The following is a 15,165-nucleotide window of genomic DNA, read 5'->3' as shown; positions in this document are numbered from 1 at the left end:
TGTTCTGAGCTCGAAACAGGCCCTTTATCTAAAGGGCATTTTGTTTTGAGCTCAAAACACTCGAAACAGCCTGTGCAAATCAAAACGATTCAACATTGATTAGTACAGTTAATAAATCTGTGGTGGGGGAGGATGTCAGGGGGAGATCTATCCATATTGTTGCATTCATGCGTGCTTTTCAACATCTGCACCTCATAACTTAGCCATGTTCCCACGAATTCCTTAAAAAGCTGACCCGCTTGTTTAGCAGGCCATTCAGAGTTGAAAAACATTGGTTCTAGCACAAATAGTGCAAAAGGAAAGCTTTGAGGAACCATGGTATGTTGGGGAGGAGGTCGGATGAAATACCATTAGAATGCTGTTTTACCGGTTCTGGTTCCAGTGTTGGCGAGCACAGACGCAGCTATCTGAGCTCCTGCTGAAGATAATGAATTTAAACAAATGAATGCAAATAAACCGGGAGATTTAACGGAAAAAGCTGTCCAAAGGTTTAGGACTTTGATATTTGTTTTCAAATGCGAATCACCGATACAAGGTTGGTTAGCTATGCCTATGTGGATTTAATTCCTGAAGCCTTGAAGTCTTTGCTCGTCCATTAATGCTGCTAATGGCTTGGTTGGTGCTTTTGTCTTTTTTCTCTTAAATGCAGCTGGCAACATATCTTGTTAATTGGCAATTATATCTTTTTTGAGGATAAACTATCACCATCTCCTTGTGAAATGGTATTTACTAGAGCCATTTATCGTACGCTGGGCATTTTGCCAGCTGATGCCGGAGTACAATTTACAAAGGGCCGGAAAAATAACAGACAGGTTACTATTACTGACTTCTTTCCTCGTGTTAAATCTGTGGACATTACAACGCTGACCCCAGTGATGGCTTTAGAAAAGACTGGGACAACACCTAACTTAGATAGGTCTCTTGGACCTTTCTGCCTGGATTTCCCAGTTACTCAGGAGATGCAAAATACATGCTCTAATTTGGCTCAAGAGATTGCTAATGCAGAGACAAGAGTTGTCAGCTCAATTAACTCTGGTCTGGGGGATACTACTTGGAAAGATACTCTTACAATGCCTCAAGTTTCCTTTGCACCCGATAATGGAGGCTCTATGTGTGATGGAGGTTCCACATGAAATCAGGACCAATGGTCTCTTGCTATTATGGAAATTATGATTAAACAGCAAGAGCAGCTTAACAGACTAGCTTCCACCTGGTCCATGGAAATCCCACTGATTAGAGCATTTCTTGAGGAGTGTAAGAACTTGCTAACTATGCTCACTGAGGCAGTTTTACAATCGACGGTTACCAAGGAGGCTGATGTAACAACTGATGATCTTTCCTCATCTCTGCTCAATTTATCTTCAACTGCCCTATATTCAGATGAAATAAGAATAACACATTCTCCTATTCATCTTGCCAAGGCGAAAGAAAAAGGGTCACAGAAGAAGGAAAACTCAAATACTAATATAAATACAGATAAGAACAAAAATAAACATAAACACAACATAATACTAAAAATAAAAATAAGAGGTCTTCTATTGCATCAGGACGGGGCACAAAAATGAACTTTAATAGATTTTTTGAAATGCTAGATGCTCCACAAAGCTCTCATGCTGGCACTAAAAACAGAGACAGGAACCGAAAGAACTGAGTAAATCAAAGGAAGAAGATGAAATCTGCTGTTAAAGGGACAGTCGAGCTTCCTCTGGAGCAAATATTGGGGGCTGAGCCCTCTACTGGGCAGGCAGCTAAAACTTCTGAGGACTCAGGGTTGCTCACTAGGAGGGAACCCTTCATTTTGAGCCAGTCATCCTTACCATCTGAATTATTGAAGCCTATTGTCCCAGGAGCTGATAACAGCTGCCATTTGCGGCTGGTTCCTTACAAAGCAGCTCTTGTTAACTTCCCCAAGCCTCGAGGGCTGCTACAGCAGAGTGAACGAAAGTTTCACTTTATTCATCTAATGAGAATGCTTGGCTTGACTTTCCTTACCGCCAATGATGTTCTTGATATTCAGTATCTGTATTTTAACTATTATAGTGCTCATGCTATTGTAACATTTTCTTCCAAGGCTATGGTTTCTCAACTGTTGAGCTATCAAAGTGTGCTTCAGTGTTGTAAAATTCGAGCGACTAGAGTTTTCCAGGACTGTAATATTAAGCACATTACTGGCCCTCGCGATCAAATAATCGAAGTACAATCTAATAAGGTGGTTGATAGTATAATGGATGATTTTCCACCTGAAAAGGAAGCCTTGCCCGCAAGCTCTGGGAAGCTCCCAGTTAATGAGCACCAAATAATTGAGGTACAATCTAAAAAGGCGGCTGACAATCAAATTGGTGGCCTCTTGCCTGAAGAGGAAGCCCTGTTTGTAAGTTTTGGAAAGCTCCCGGTTAATGAGCAAATTGATATTGTAGCCAGACTATCTTACTTAAAAGATGCTCTGGTTAACAGAAGTCTGAATAACGGTGTTATGCAGGAAGGGTTTCAGCCCTTTAAGGGAATGTCTTCAGATGTAACACATCCTACGATCACCCCCCGGGCTGTGATGAGGTGGGTTTTGTCCCTTTAGGCCTCTTAAATCAATCTGAGGAATTTTACCACTCAAATAATGGCTGCAGGGAGGATGTTCTTGCTGCCGAGGATTCATTGGTAGCTATGCAATGACAAACTAAAATAGGGCTTCTAACGTGGAATATATTGGGCTGGCATTCTTCTATAATTGATCCCTCTTTTAGGGAGTTTCTTCCAAGTGCTGATATTATTCTTTTACAAGAAACTTGGATGTTGGATGACCTAATCCTTGATGGCTTTTTGTCTTACTCACTCAAAGCGTCGCCAAGGGTGGGTCGTGGTAGATGTAAAGGTGGGCTGGGCGTTCTTGTTGCCACCTCATTGCGAGCCTCTTCGAGACTCCTCTCTACTCTTACACCTTTTGCCATGGCTGTCTTGATCCAATTCGGTTATTATAAACTGTTGATCATTAATATTTACCTTCCTCCGCAGAATAGAAAATCACAGATTGGAGCGGTCTGGTCTGAATTGGAAAATTATATTGTAGATCTCTTATTTGTCTTTTCAGACGCTTTTGTGGTAATGGGGGGGACCTGAATGCAAGGATAGGCCCAGATGATTTCACTTTATACTCACAACAGAAGGCCTACCCAAATAGTTTAGGGGTAGATGAACTCCCTTTTATTCGAGCCTCTAAGGATATGAAATCTAACCATGCAGGCTTGTGTCTAAGTCGCATGGTTTTTAGAGTCAATTTCACTATACTGAACAGTCCAGTCCCCAAAGATCATCCTGCTGAGTTCACTTATTTTGCAGGTTCTAAGATGAGCCTTATTGACTATTTCATTTCCTCAAGAAATCTTCTCCCTTATGTGGAGAGTTTGGAGGTCACCCCTAGATTTAATAGTGACCATTTACCTATTTTTCTTTGTCTCGTTCCCCTTCCTTCACCCACACTTAAAATCTTTGTACCCATTTCCTGTTGAGGGTGGGGATGCGATGCGCAGAAAAAGATGGTCAATTCAATTGGATCAAATTTTTAAAGATCTGTTGGCTTCTGATCATTTGAGGAATATACGTGAATCTGTTCTTAGTAACAATTGACCACCTACCCTTTTGACATCTTATAATGCCCTAGTTCTCGAATGTCAACAGCTATTATGTAGTAATACTTGTAAGCCTTCTCGGCACCGTCAAAGGGGTTCCCAAGCTAGGTTCAATGGAGAATGTGTCGGTGCCAGGAAAGCTCTTCTTATTGCTTCTAGTGGGCATGATGCTCAGATTCTGCTGCAGGAAAAAAGATGATATGAGCGCTTGTTATGGCATAAAAAAAGAGAAGCTGTGAGGGAGAATTGGAAGAGGTTAGCCCAGGCTGTCAGAACTAAAGATTCATCGCTATTCTGGTGCTTAGTTAAGTAACCCTCCAGTTATAATTCCACTCCGTCTAGCTGTCACATCCACCCTGAAGTGTGGGAGAAATACTTCTCCAATCTGTATAGTGATCCTAATGCTTGCTCTGAACATCTTTTTCAAGAGATTGAGTCTACACATTTATGGGCTCTGGTTTCAATCTCTGAAATTCTTTCTTTAATTGCACAATTGAGACCTGGCAAAGCACCAGGGGAAGATTTTATTCCCCCGGAGGCAATTAAAAATAATCCAGAATGGTGGGCACCAATCCTGGCCTCACTTTTCACTTACATAGATAGGACTGGCCAAATCCCCAAAATATGGAGGGTTGCAGTTGTTCCTATTTTTAAGAAGGGTACACGTGCTAATCCGGCCAACTATAGACCAATCAGCTTACTGAACATCATTGGTAAGCTTTATGCAAAAAATTTACATGAAAAGTTAAAGGATTGGCTAGATCGTGAGAACCTTCTTGCTGATGAACAGGCCGGCTTTAGGGAGGGTTGATCTACTATTGATCATTGTTTAGTATTGCAATACCTTATTGAGAAATATTCCACCCCAGGTACAACCTCTTTATATGCTGCCTTTGTAGATCTGAAGGCAGCTTTTGATTCTATTTCAAGGGTGAAGCTTTGGGAAAAACTGGGCACTTCATCCATAGACTGTCGTTTTTTTATGCCTGCTTCAAGTGCTGTATTCGGACACTTCTCTTAAAGTTAGATGTAGCCTTCAAGGGCATCTAACAAGTGCTATTGTGACTCAGAGAGGTGTTAAGCAGGGCTGCATACTTGCTCCACTATTATTTAATTACTACATAAATTCTATGGTGGAACAATTGAGCCATTTAGATTTCCACTCTCCTAAATTTGCAGGGAGGCGTGTATCTATCTTGCTTTACGCAGATGATGCGGTCCTCTTGTCGAGGACGCCAAGTGGCCTCAAAAAAACGCTGAGTGCATTAAGTCTGTACTGCAAGAAGGAGAGTTTGGAGATAAATTTCCAGAAAACCAAAATAATGGCTTTTGCATGGAGACCTAAGATTCGCACTTGGAGGATTGAGGGTCAACTTATTGAGCAGGTATCATTCTTTAAGTACCTAGGGGTAGTTTTCCATGCTGGGGGCACTAGGAAGGTCCACGTGAACTACGTAGCCTCCAATGCCCAGAAAAGCTCACTTGCCGTTCTACAGTACTTGCGATCAAAAGGTGGCTACTACTTACCAGCAGCTTTTAAACTATTCAAAGCAAAGTCACTGTCCCAACTACTTTATGGAGCGCAGCTGGGGCTTTTTCCAAATATAACAACTTTGGAATGTGTACAGTCAAAATTTTTGAGAACTGCCCTTAATATTCCAAGATCTGTTTCAAATGCTGCTGCCCGTTTGGAGACTGGCTTTATTAGGGTGGAGGCCAGTATCTGGATTATTATATTCTGTTACTGGCTCAAACTAATTTATCATCCAGTTGGTCTGGCTCCTCTAATTTTACAGGATGATTTTGGCTCCAGGTGGATCCAGTCTATTGAGGCTAAAATAGCTACTTTGGGCTGCTCTGTTACAATTCTGTCTAAGCTGGGATTTGATCAGGCAAGGTTGCTGGTTAAACAACGAGTGTTCGACTCTGAATGGCAAAATGACCTCGGGAAGGGCTCCAAATTTTACATCTCAGAGGAAAGAAGATATCTAGTCTCTGCAATGAATTATTTTACTTGGTTGGAACTTCCGAGGTATAGGAAAGCTTTTACCTTGGCTCGTTGCCATTGTTTACCCTCGGCAGTTCTAGAAGGGCGCTATAGAGGGGTTCCATTTGCTGACAGACTTTGCCCTTGTGGGTTGGATCAGGTGGAAACTACTGAACATATTCTATTATTCTGTCTGTTTTACAAGGATATCCGCGAATCTTTCATTACTCCTTTGCTTTGTAAATTTCCCAGTCGACAGGAGCAATTTTATTGTTCCTTGTTGCTTTCGGACTCAGAGTGTTTAATTACATCAGATGTGGCTAAATTCTGTGCTGCTGCCATAAATATACATCACTGGATGGTTAATAAGGATATTTTACTATTTTAAATTTTTATTATCACTATGTTTTCAATTTTGTTAAATTTTTTTTAACTAATTCTAATTTCAGCCTGTTTTAATTATATACTCTCAATTTATTGTTATATAACTGTAATCGTTCTCTTCTGTTTTGGCTTGTGGCTGTAACATTAGTTTTTTTACCTTTCCAGCCATAATACACAGGCATCCCATGCCTTTGTAATAATTATCTTTCAGATTATGAATATTTTAATATCTTCATACTCATGTTTGAATCTTACTGTCCTCCTGTTCCCTAACCACTTTCCCAGCATGAGTGGGAGAGGCAATGCCTAAAGCCTGAGAGGTAGAGGGACATAATAGATGTTAGAGAACTTGCAACTTTTCACTTGACAGATAGTTTTCAAATTGTTCATTCTCCCACTAACGCCCTATGGAAATACATGCTCTTTAAGGAATCATCAGTGCATATGATATCAAGTGCCGCATTGTACCAATCCATGTCTTCATCTCAAATCTATCTACATGCCTAGCAATCAAAATGCAAAGACTGTTGTGTTAAACATCGCTGGAAACAAAGGGATTTAGAAGTGATATATAAGCATAGAGGTGACAAGGCACTCAGCCATCATCTTAGTTACCACCCTTCTTTATGACCACAGTCCCATAAACATTCCCAACATTTGGTAGGAATTTTCATTTGCTAAAAAATTGGATCTGAATAACTAAAGTCTAAACTTTTCTTATTAATTGTGTTTTTCATTGAGATGCAAGTCAATATCCCCTGGACATTTTTTTTTACCCCGGACATAAAGAGCCCCTGGTGGCGCAGTGGTAAAACTGCCGCCCTGTAACCAGAAGGTTACAAGTTCGATCCTGACCAGGGACTCAAGGTTGACTCAGCCTTCCATCCTTCCGAGGTCAGTAAAATGAGTACTCAGAATGTTGGGGGGCAATATGCTAAATCATTGTAAACCGCTTAGAGAGCTTCCAGCTATAGAGTGGTATATAAATGTAAGTGCTATTGCTATTGCTATTGCTAATATCCAGTTAGACTTGAGAATGCTTGGTTGCTAATGAAAACATAGATATACTGGGCATAATGGAAACATGGTGGAAGAGTAAGAACCAGTGGGACACAGTTATTCCTGGATATAAACTCTATAGAAAGGACAGGGAGGGGCAAATTGAGGGTGGAGTAGCACTGTATATTAAAGAAGGGTTAGAATCTCACAAGCTAGAAAACCTAGGAAGACCAGAGTACTCCACAGAAACTATGTGGGTGATAATAAGAAGACTGAAAGGAAATTTGGTACTAGGGTTGTGCTATCGACCTCCTGATCAAAACGCTGACAGTGACTGGGAGTTGCAGAAGGAAATCAGGAGGGCATCAAAGAGAGACAGAGCTGTAACAATGGGTGACTTCAATTACCCACACATGGAGGTGGGTCTTACGATCAAGAAGACCCGCTTCCATAGGGTTTGCGGGGAGAGTGGGCTAAGCCCGCTCTCTCCCTGCAGACGAGCAGGGTGGGAGCCCTGGGCAGCAGGATCAGCCGCCCCCACTCCATTATGGAGCCGGCAGGGGCTGGGAGGATCGTGGGCCACGTGACCCCCAGAAGCTTCAGTATGCCATGTGCAAGTGTGCAGGGCATACTGGAGAGACCCCCAAGCCAGGAGGCTGCTTTTAAACCTCCCAGTCGGGGGTCTACTCATGAGTTGCTGTGGCGCGGAGCATCTGTGTGGCAGATATGTGAAATGTGTGGCATCTGTGAAAAAGGCCAATTCCATACTTGGAATCATTAGGAAGGGGGTTGAAAATAAAACTGCTAATATTGTAATGCCCTTGTACAAATCTATGGTGTGGCCACATCTGGAGTGCAGTGTACAGTTCTGATCACCATATCTTAAGAAGGACATGGTAGAACTGGAAAAGGGGCAGAAGAGGGCAACTAAGATGATCAGGGGCCTAGAACACTTTCCTAACAAGGCAAGGCTACACTACAACACCTGGGGCTTTTTAGTTTTGAAAAAAGATGACTGAGGGGAGACATTATCATAAAAATGTCTATAAAATCATGCATGATGTGAACAAAGTTGATAGGGAGAAATATTTGTCCCTCTAGCATAACACTAGAACCAGAGGTTATCCCATGGAACTGATTGCCAAGAAATTTAGGACCTATGGAATTCTCTGCTACAAGAGGTGGTGACAGCCAACAGCCTGGGCTCTACAGCTTTAAGAGGGGTTTACATAAATTCATGGAGGACAGGTCTCACAATGGCTACTAGTCTGTGGGCTATAGGCCACATCCAGCCTCAGAGGCAGGATGCCTCTAAATATCTGTTGCAAGGGATTAGCAGTAGGAGAGAGGGCATGCCCTCAGCTCTTGCCTGTGGGATTCTCAGAGGCGTCTGATGGAACACTGTGTGAAGCAGGATGCTGGACTTGTTGGGCCTCATCCAGCAGGGCTTTTAAAAATCTTATGCTCCCTAAACAGCCACTTGGTGGCAGTGTAGAAGGCAAGCTAAATAGGAATAAAGAAACTCTCCCTTCTCTCTGTCACCTATAACTATTTGACTTTCTTCTCCAAGCAACAAACCTATCGCTTCCTTGACTTTCCTCTTGCTTTGAGCATATCTGAAAGGGGTGGTAAGGCCCCACTGCAGGGGAAAGGGGTAAACATATGGCAAATAAGGCATCAGAAGCTAAACAGTTGAAGGATCTCTACAATAGGATTTTGGTTTTGGGGCAGTGCCCAGATTACAAAGTACCTGGACCATCTAACAAAAGAGAAGCAGGGATTAACCAGTGGATTATGGGGCATATGGGGTTATGGTGGCTGGCATATGTGGGCATCAGAATCCTTCATGCTATGCCGCAGCATCCAACGAGTGATCAGTAATGTTGATTTGATGTACAGTTAGTTGGTTTTGGTTTCTCATGCAACTCTCAGCTCAGAACGGGCACATAATCAGGTACGAGTAAAAAACAGTTGCCGAAATTTGTAGGGATAGTGCCAAGAAAGCTAAGGCTCAGCTTTCTTGGCACTATCCCTATAGATTTCGGCAACTGTTTTTTACTCATACCTGATTGTGTGCCCGTCCTTCCATTTCCTATACGTGTCCTTTTTGCGTTTGTTTTCCAGAGAACTCCCTGTGCATCCACTCGTGTTTTTTTAGATGTTTCCCATGTTTCCTTCTAACAAGAATTGTTTGCAATTATGCTTCAGGTTCCTGATTTTTCATAATTGCCCATTTCTCTTGATCTCTTCTTTCTTGTAAGATTTCAAGACACAGGATCCTACCTCATTTAGTCCAAGCTCATTAAAATCACCTTTCCTGAAATCTGTGGTACACATTTGACTTCCTTCAGTCCCCCCGCCACGCCCACTGTAATGTCATGACTTCCAAGATAATGTGGTAACTTTCCCTAGGAGTCCCCCACCACTTACTGTATCTATCAGTCCAATGCGACTTTTGATTATTATTTTTTAGGCAACCTACCAAGATGCAGGGGAACTTAAAAACAAACAAACTGAGTGCATCTTACAAACTGTTTTGTAATATAGTATGTAACCTAAAGGAGGGACAGGAGAAAACTGTCAAACATTTTGCTGGATTACGTTAGGTCAGTTTAGGCCAGTTCTTTTCGTCAGTCCAACCAACACTTTGAATACAGGTGAATAGATGAACTCAGTGCTGATTGTGATGACCTGAGGCCAAAAGAATAAACTGAAACAAACTAAAAAAGTTACTGAGGCTATTCTCACGATGGGGGGAAACCTGGCTAGATGAGCCCACCCTGGTTTTTCCCCATTGTGAGGAACAGTAGGCTCACGGGCAAGCCTGATGGTTCTCTGGTGGCTAGCCCAACAAAGTAGCCCTCCCATTAGCCCACGTTAGCGGAGCAAGCACTCAGCTAACCCGGGTTTTCTGATTGTGTGCCGCCATGGTGCGGCTCCGTGCCATGGCGGCATGAGGAGACCCCCACCTGGAGGCTGATCGTCTGTGGGGAGAGCGGGTTAAGCCTGCTCTCCCCACAGAAGCCCCTCCAGCACATCACACCAATCATGTGAAGCACCTCACCCCTTTTCTTAGCTGTACTCCTTTTATTAGCTGCATCCAGGCTGTACAGATCCTTTTTTTTCTTGATTATCTTTTAACTGACCAGAATGACTTGAGATCTTATAATGTGGTTAGGTTCTTTTTAATAGCCAGTAAAATTGGACAGGAGTTCATTAAGAATCATTGTTAACTGATCTTTATGTCTAACTATGTGCTTAACTACTGTAGGGTTTTTAGTTTTTTGTTTGGTTGGGCTTCTGTTTGTAAGCTGTGCTGGTCTGTAGCGGTAATAAAGGAATTGAACCGAATTGAATTGGATATCCTCTGTCCTACCACCCAAGCCTTATGTTATGTATTTATGAGGTTATTTGTTTTGAAGTATTAATACATAAGTGATTATAAGGGAAATTATGACAATGTTTTTGCTGCCCAGCTATTAAAAATATCTTAACTGTCTTAGGGAATAATTCAGGATTGCCAAGATAAGAAAGAGATGCATAGAATATAGAAGATCAGGGTATTTATGTATTATTAATTTTTCTATGTAAACTGCTATGTAAACAGAATTTGGGGACTTTCCAAGAAACTCAGTTGTTGCCAGTCATTTTATATATGAAATTCTTGTTGAATCAGGTAAACATCCTGTTTGTAAGTTGTTAGACAGAGATGCATACATGTGCCATTTTCTAGTAATCAGGGGTCCAGAACTACAAGTGCACCTCACTTTGGGTTTTGAGCCAATGGAAAAGTACCCTAACATTTTCAAACACTTACTAAGGCACTCAATCAGTGAGTCTAAGTCTAAGATTACAAAGGTAATCTTTATGACATGGATTAAGAGCCTCCAAATTAGAAAATATTATGTCATGGATTCTCTTATTACAGAAGCTCTTTCTGTGCAGATTGATAAATGGAAATGTTTAAACTAGTCATGTCATACTTGAAACACAAGATGGTGGTATTGCACAACACAAAACAGAATATCTGGGGAAAACAGCTCCTAGAGGGCAGTGGTGCAAGCAAACAAAGGAATCCTAAAGGGAAAGGAAGCAGCCCTTCACAAATCTTCAGAAATTTCATGAGGAAAAACCCACGATATTCACATCAAAAAATAAATATAGCAAAAGGAGATATTTGCCTTGGATATATATAAGACAACAGAACTGTTTGAGATCCACCTTGTGTTTCATATTGGCCTTCAGGTGAGGTGGAGACAATGGGAAGAAATCTCAGTAACAGGCAAGTTTTGTCTTATTTTCTATATCTGTGCATGTGTTTATCAATGTGTGAGTCCATCCACTATTCAGTGCTTGAGGAAAAGAAAAGTGGGTCTCTAGTGGCTAATGTGCTGAAGGATTTGAAAGTGGATGTAAAGGAACTGTCTGCTCGTGGAGCCCGGTTCGTTTCTAAGAGCTCCAAGCAGTATTTTGAGCTGGATCCTCATTCTGGCAATATGGTTATAAAGGATAAAATAGACCGAGAAGTTTTGTGTGGTCAGACTGACACTTGCCTCTTACTAACAGAAATTGTGCTGGAAAATCCATTACAGCTACACAGAATTGAAGTTCAAATAGAGGATGTGAATGACAATTCCCCCAAATTCTCTAAAAATGAATTCATTTTTGAAATACCTGAGCACACCCCCACAAATACTCAATTCCCTTTGGAAAGAGCTCAGGATTTGGACAAAGGAGAAAATGCTGTTCAGAACTACACACTTAGTCCTAATGAACATTTTAGGCTGGATGTGCAAAGTCAAAGTGATGGCAGAAAATATGCAGAACTAGTACTGGAGAAGCCATTAGACCGTGAGGTGGATTCACAGCTGTTCCTGATTTTGTCAGCTGTGGATGGAGGGAAGCCAAAGAGAACTGGCACAGCACAAATAATCATTGATGTCCTGGACATCAACGACAATTTCCCTCAGTTTGGACAATCTGTGTACCACATAAAACTTAAAGAAAACAGAATGCTGGACACGCTGGTCACTAAAGTTGAAGCCAGTGACAAGGATATTGGGTCCAATGCTCAAATCACTTATTCATTCAGCCAGGCACCAGAAAATGTGCTCAGATTATTCAAGTTGCACAAAGATACTGGGGATCTTACTGTTGCAGGGAAAATAGATTATGAAGAAAACAGTCATTATGAGATGAACATCAGAGCCATGGATGGAGGGGGCTTCTCAGCTTACTGTAAAGTCATTGTGGAGGTTGACGATGAGAATGATAATGGCCCAGAGGTCACCATCAGCTCCATAAAAAGTCCTTTGTCTGAAGACTCTCCCCCAGACACAGTGGTGGCCCTCTTCACTGTCACAGACCAAGACTCTGGAGAGAATGGTAGAACGGCCTGCACCATTAACACAAACCTGCCCTTTGTGTTGAAAGGTACTGAGAATAATTATTATCAGTTACTGATCCAACGGCCTCTCGACAGAGAAAAAATCTCAGGGTATAACATCACCATCACAGCCACTGACCGAGGCTCTCCCAGACTCACTTCAACAAGAATAATTAATGTTCAAATTTCAGATGTCAATGACAATCCACCAGTGTTTCAGATGTCATCCTATGAAATGCATTTATGGGAAAACAATATTCCGGGTCTGCTGATAGGTTCAGTCCGTGCTATTGACCTGGACATGGAGCAGAATGCCAAAATGACTTACTCGCTTTTGCCTGGGAAGATGGGTGACAGCCCTGCTTCTTCCTACATTTCCATCAATTCTGAAACTGGGAACCTCTATGTCCTCCAGTCTCTGGATTATGAGGAGATAAAAGAATTTCAAGCAACTGTAAGGGCCTCAGATAGCGGCTCCCCTCCACTGAGCTCAGAAGTGAATGTCCGAGTTCTGATTGTGGATGAAAATGACAATGCCCCCTTCATCCTCTATCCCCTCCAGAACAGCACCTCCCCATCCAATGACTTGGTTCCTCGGGGGTCAGAGGCAGGCTACCTGGTCACCAAGGTGGTGGCAGTGGACAGAGACACTGGCCAGAACTCTTGGCTTTCCTACGAACTTCTGAAGTCCACAGAACCAGGTCTTTTCATGGTGGGGGCCCAGAATGGGGAAGTGAAAACCATGAGGCCAGTTAATAAGCGCGACACCTTCAAACAGAAGCTGGTTGTGGTTGTCCGAGATCACGGACAACCTGTCCAGTCCACCTCTGCAACCCTCACTATTCTTCTGGTGGAAGGCTTTTCTGACCCCTACATGAAAACTATTGATCCCCCCAAAGATGAAATAGTAGAGGAGGAAGACCGAAGTCTGACTATGTATCTAATCATATGCTTGGCAGCCATCTCATTCATTTTCCTGCTTTCTCTAGTGGTGTTTATTGGCATCAAGATTCAGAAGCACAGAAAGATGATAGAGGAATACAATTCTGCACCTAACTTCCCAGCAGGATCTAATTTCCAGGACAATCATGTGGATTCCAGTACTGGACCACCTTCCCAGGCTTACAACTATGAGGTGTGCTTAGCGGGTGGATCTCTGAACAGTGAGTTCAGGTTTCTTCGGCCTCTGTTTCCAGTGTTTTCTGTGGAGCCTCCTAACCCACATATGAATCCAAGAAATGCAACTGTCTGCTCCCAAGAACTCTTTAGTCATGCAGAGGAAAATCTTGGTACCAGCCAGGTAAGAAAGTAGTCTAACAGTTGGCCCCTATACATTGCAGTTTATCTTGATAAACTTCGGTCACTATGACTAAATGAGACTTGAATTCCCTGGATTTCAGGCAATTTTTAATGCCAGTTGGAAATCCCACTTTTTTTGCTCATTCAATTTCTCTGTCTCTCTGTTTTTCAGTGTCTTTGTTATTGTGTTCCTGTAGGTAATATTTCAATTAAAGCAAAAAACCTTTAGTTTACAGGGAATCTTATGGATGTGGCAGCTGCAACTAAACTGCAAAAAGTAAAGCAATTTGATGGGCAATGATGTTCATGGGAGTATGAGACCTGACGTCCAGTTTAATATACCATATGATTAAAAAATCATGGAAGCACAATTTGGTTAGATCCTCCATTTGAGCTGCAGATAATCTAAGTAATTGCTACCCTGCATTTCCACTAGGCTTGAGTGGAATTATAAAGGCCTCCATTATAAAGGCCGCCAAAACGTTTTGGCTCCAGGGGCCATTTCGGCGCCGGTGGGATGGTCCTTTAAGGGAGGGGGAGGGTGCCCTCATCCCTCCCACCACATTTCCCCCGCCAGCGCGCCATTATTTTCAATACCCTCGGGGTGGCAGCGTTCCTCCCTGTCACCCCGTTGCCCTCATCAGCTGGAAATGGCCAGCAATACTGATTGTGTGTGCGCTCGTCATGTGTGTGCGCAGGCCCGTCTGCTGTGCACACATGCACACATGACGTGCACACGCGCAATCGATACTTCCAATTGCGCATGTGCACGCGACCGATACTTAAAGAACCACGGGGCACCAGCGGGGGAAATGCAGCGGAAGGGGTGAGTGCACCCTCCCCCACCCTTAAAGAACAACCCCCGCCAGCACCGAAGCACTTTCGGGCACATCTTTAATTTCCACGGTATGCTGTCAAGCAACCTCCTGCACAGACTTAGACATTTCTATAAACACAAGTTCCAAAACACTTATAAACACCATAGTAAATAAATATAACAACCAGTAATAAAAAATGTGAAATGCCACAGGAGCCAATGTCAGATAAAAGCAGTAACAGCTAAGGAGCTGAGGTCTGTTTCACTGAGCTTGTTCCCCTATCTACCGCCGAGACACGAGTTCAATCATTGAAGCGTAATAGTTACTCATTATGTTCAAAACGTTTTTCCTTCTCCAGGAGTGGGGAAAGATTTCAGCAGCTCTGACAAAGGGCCTTCTCAGCTGTTGCCAGGGCTGAAGACAACTAGAGCAGAGAACACCGAGCAGCCACTGTTGCTCCTCCTCTCTTCTCTGCAGTTGCTGCCTTCAAAAAAAGTGTGTGTGTGGGGGGGTGGGGTGTCAAATAAAAATATTTTCTCCCTATACTGGCATGTCATATAAGAGGGCAATTTACGGGGAGGAGATATCTTTTGAGTTATAAAGCCAGCTCTAATGCTAACCTTGTGGCCTTCACTCCCCTCATCTCCATTCCCATGTAATCTTCATTGCCAG

At 42.6% G+C, this 15,165-nt stretch overlaps 1 protein-coding gene across 10 annotated transcripts in view; it reads left to right on the top strand.

Annotated features, from left to right (window-relative positions):
• Positions 1 to 15,165, top strand: part of LOC128325220 (protocadherin beta-16-like) — a 157,488-nt gene that overhangs the window by 83,729 nt on the left and 58,594 nt on the right. The window contains exon 1 of one of the 10 annotated variants that reach the window (XM_053250773.1): positions 11,279 to 13,676. The exons of the other annotated variants lie outside the window; for them this stretch is intronic. Within the exon in view, the coding sequence (XP_053106748.1) occupies positions 11,304 to 13,676 (2,373 nt within the window). The 5' untranslated portion in view covers positions 11,279 to 11,303. Of the gene's footprint in view, positions 1 to 11,278; positions 13,677 to 15,165 lie in introns of those variants that run through there. 10 annotated transcript variants of the gene reach the window in all.

The sequence above is a fragment of the Hemicordylus capensis genome, chromosome 4, assembly GCF_027244095.1.
Source record: "Hemicordylus capensis ecotype Gifberg chromosome 4, rHemCap1.1.pri, whole genome shotgun sequence".
Classification (NCBI taxonomy): Eukaryota; Metazoa; Chordata; class Lepidosauria; order Squamata; family Cordylidae; genus Hemicordylus; species Hemicordylus capensis.
The sequence above is the reverse complement of the archived record's forward strand: the minus strand, read 5'-3'. Positions and strand labels throughout refer to the sequence as shown.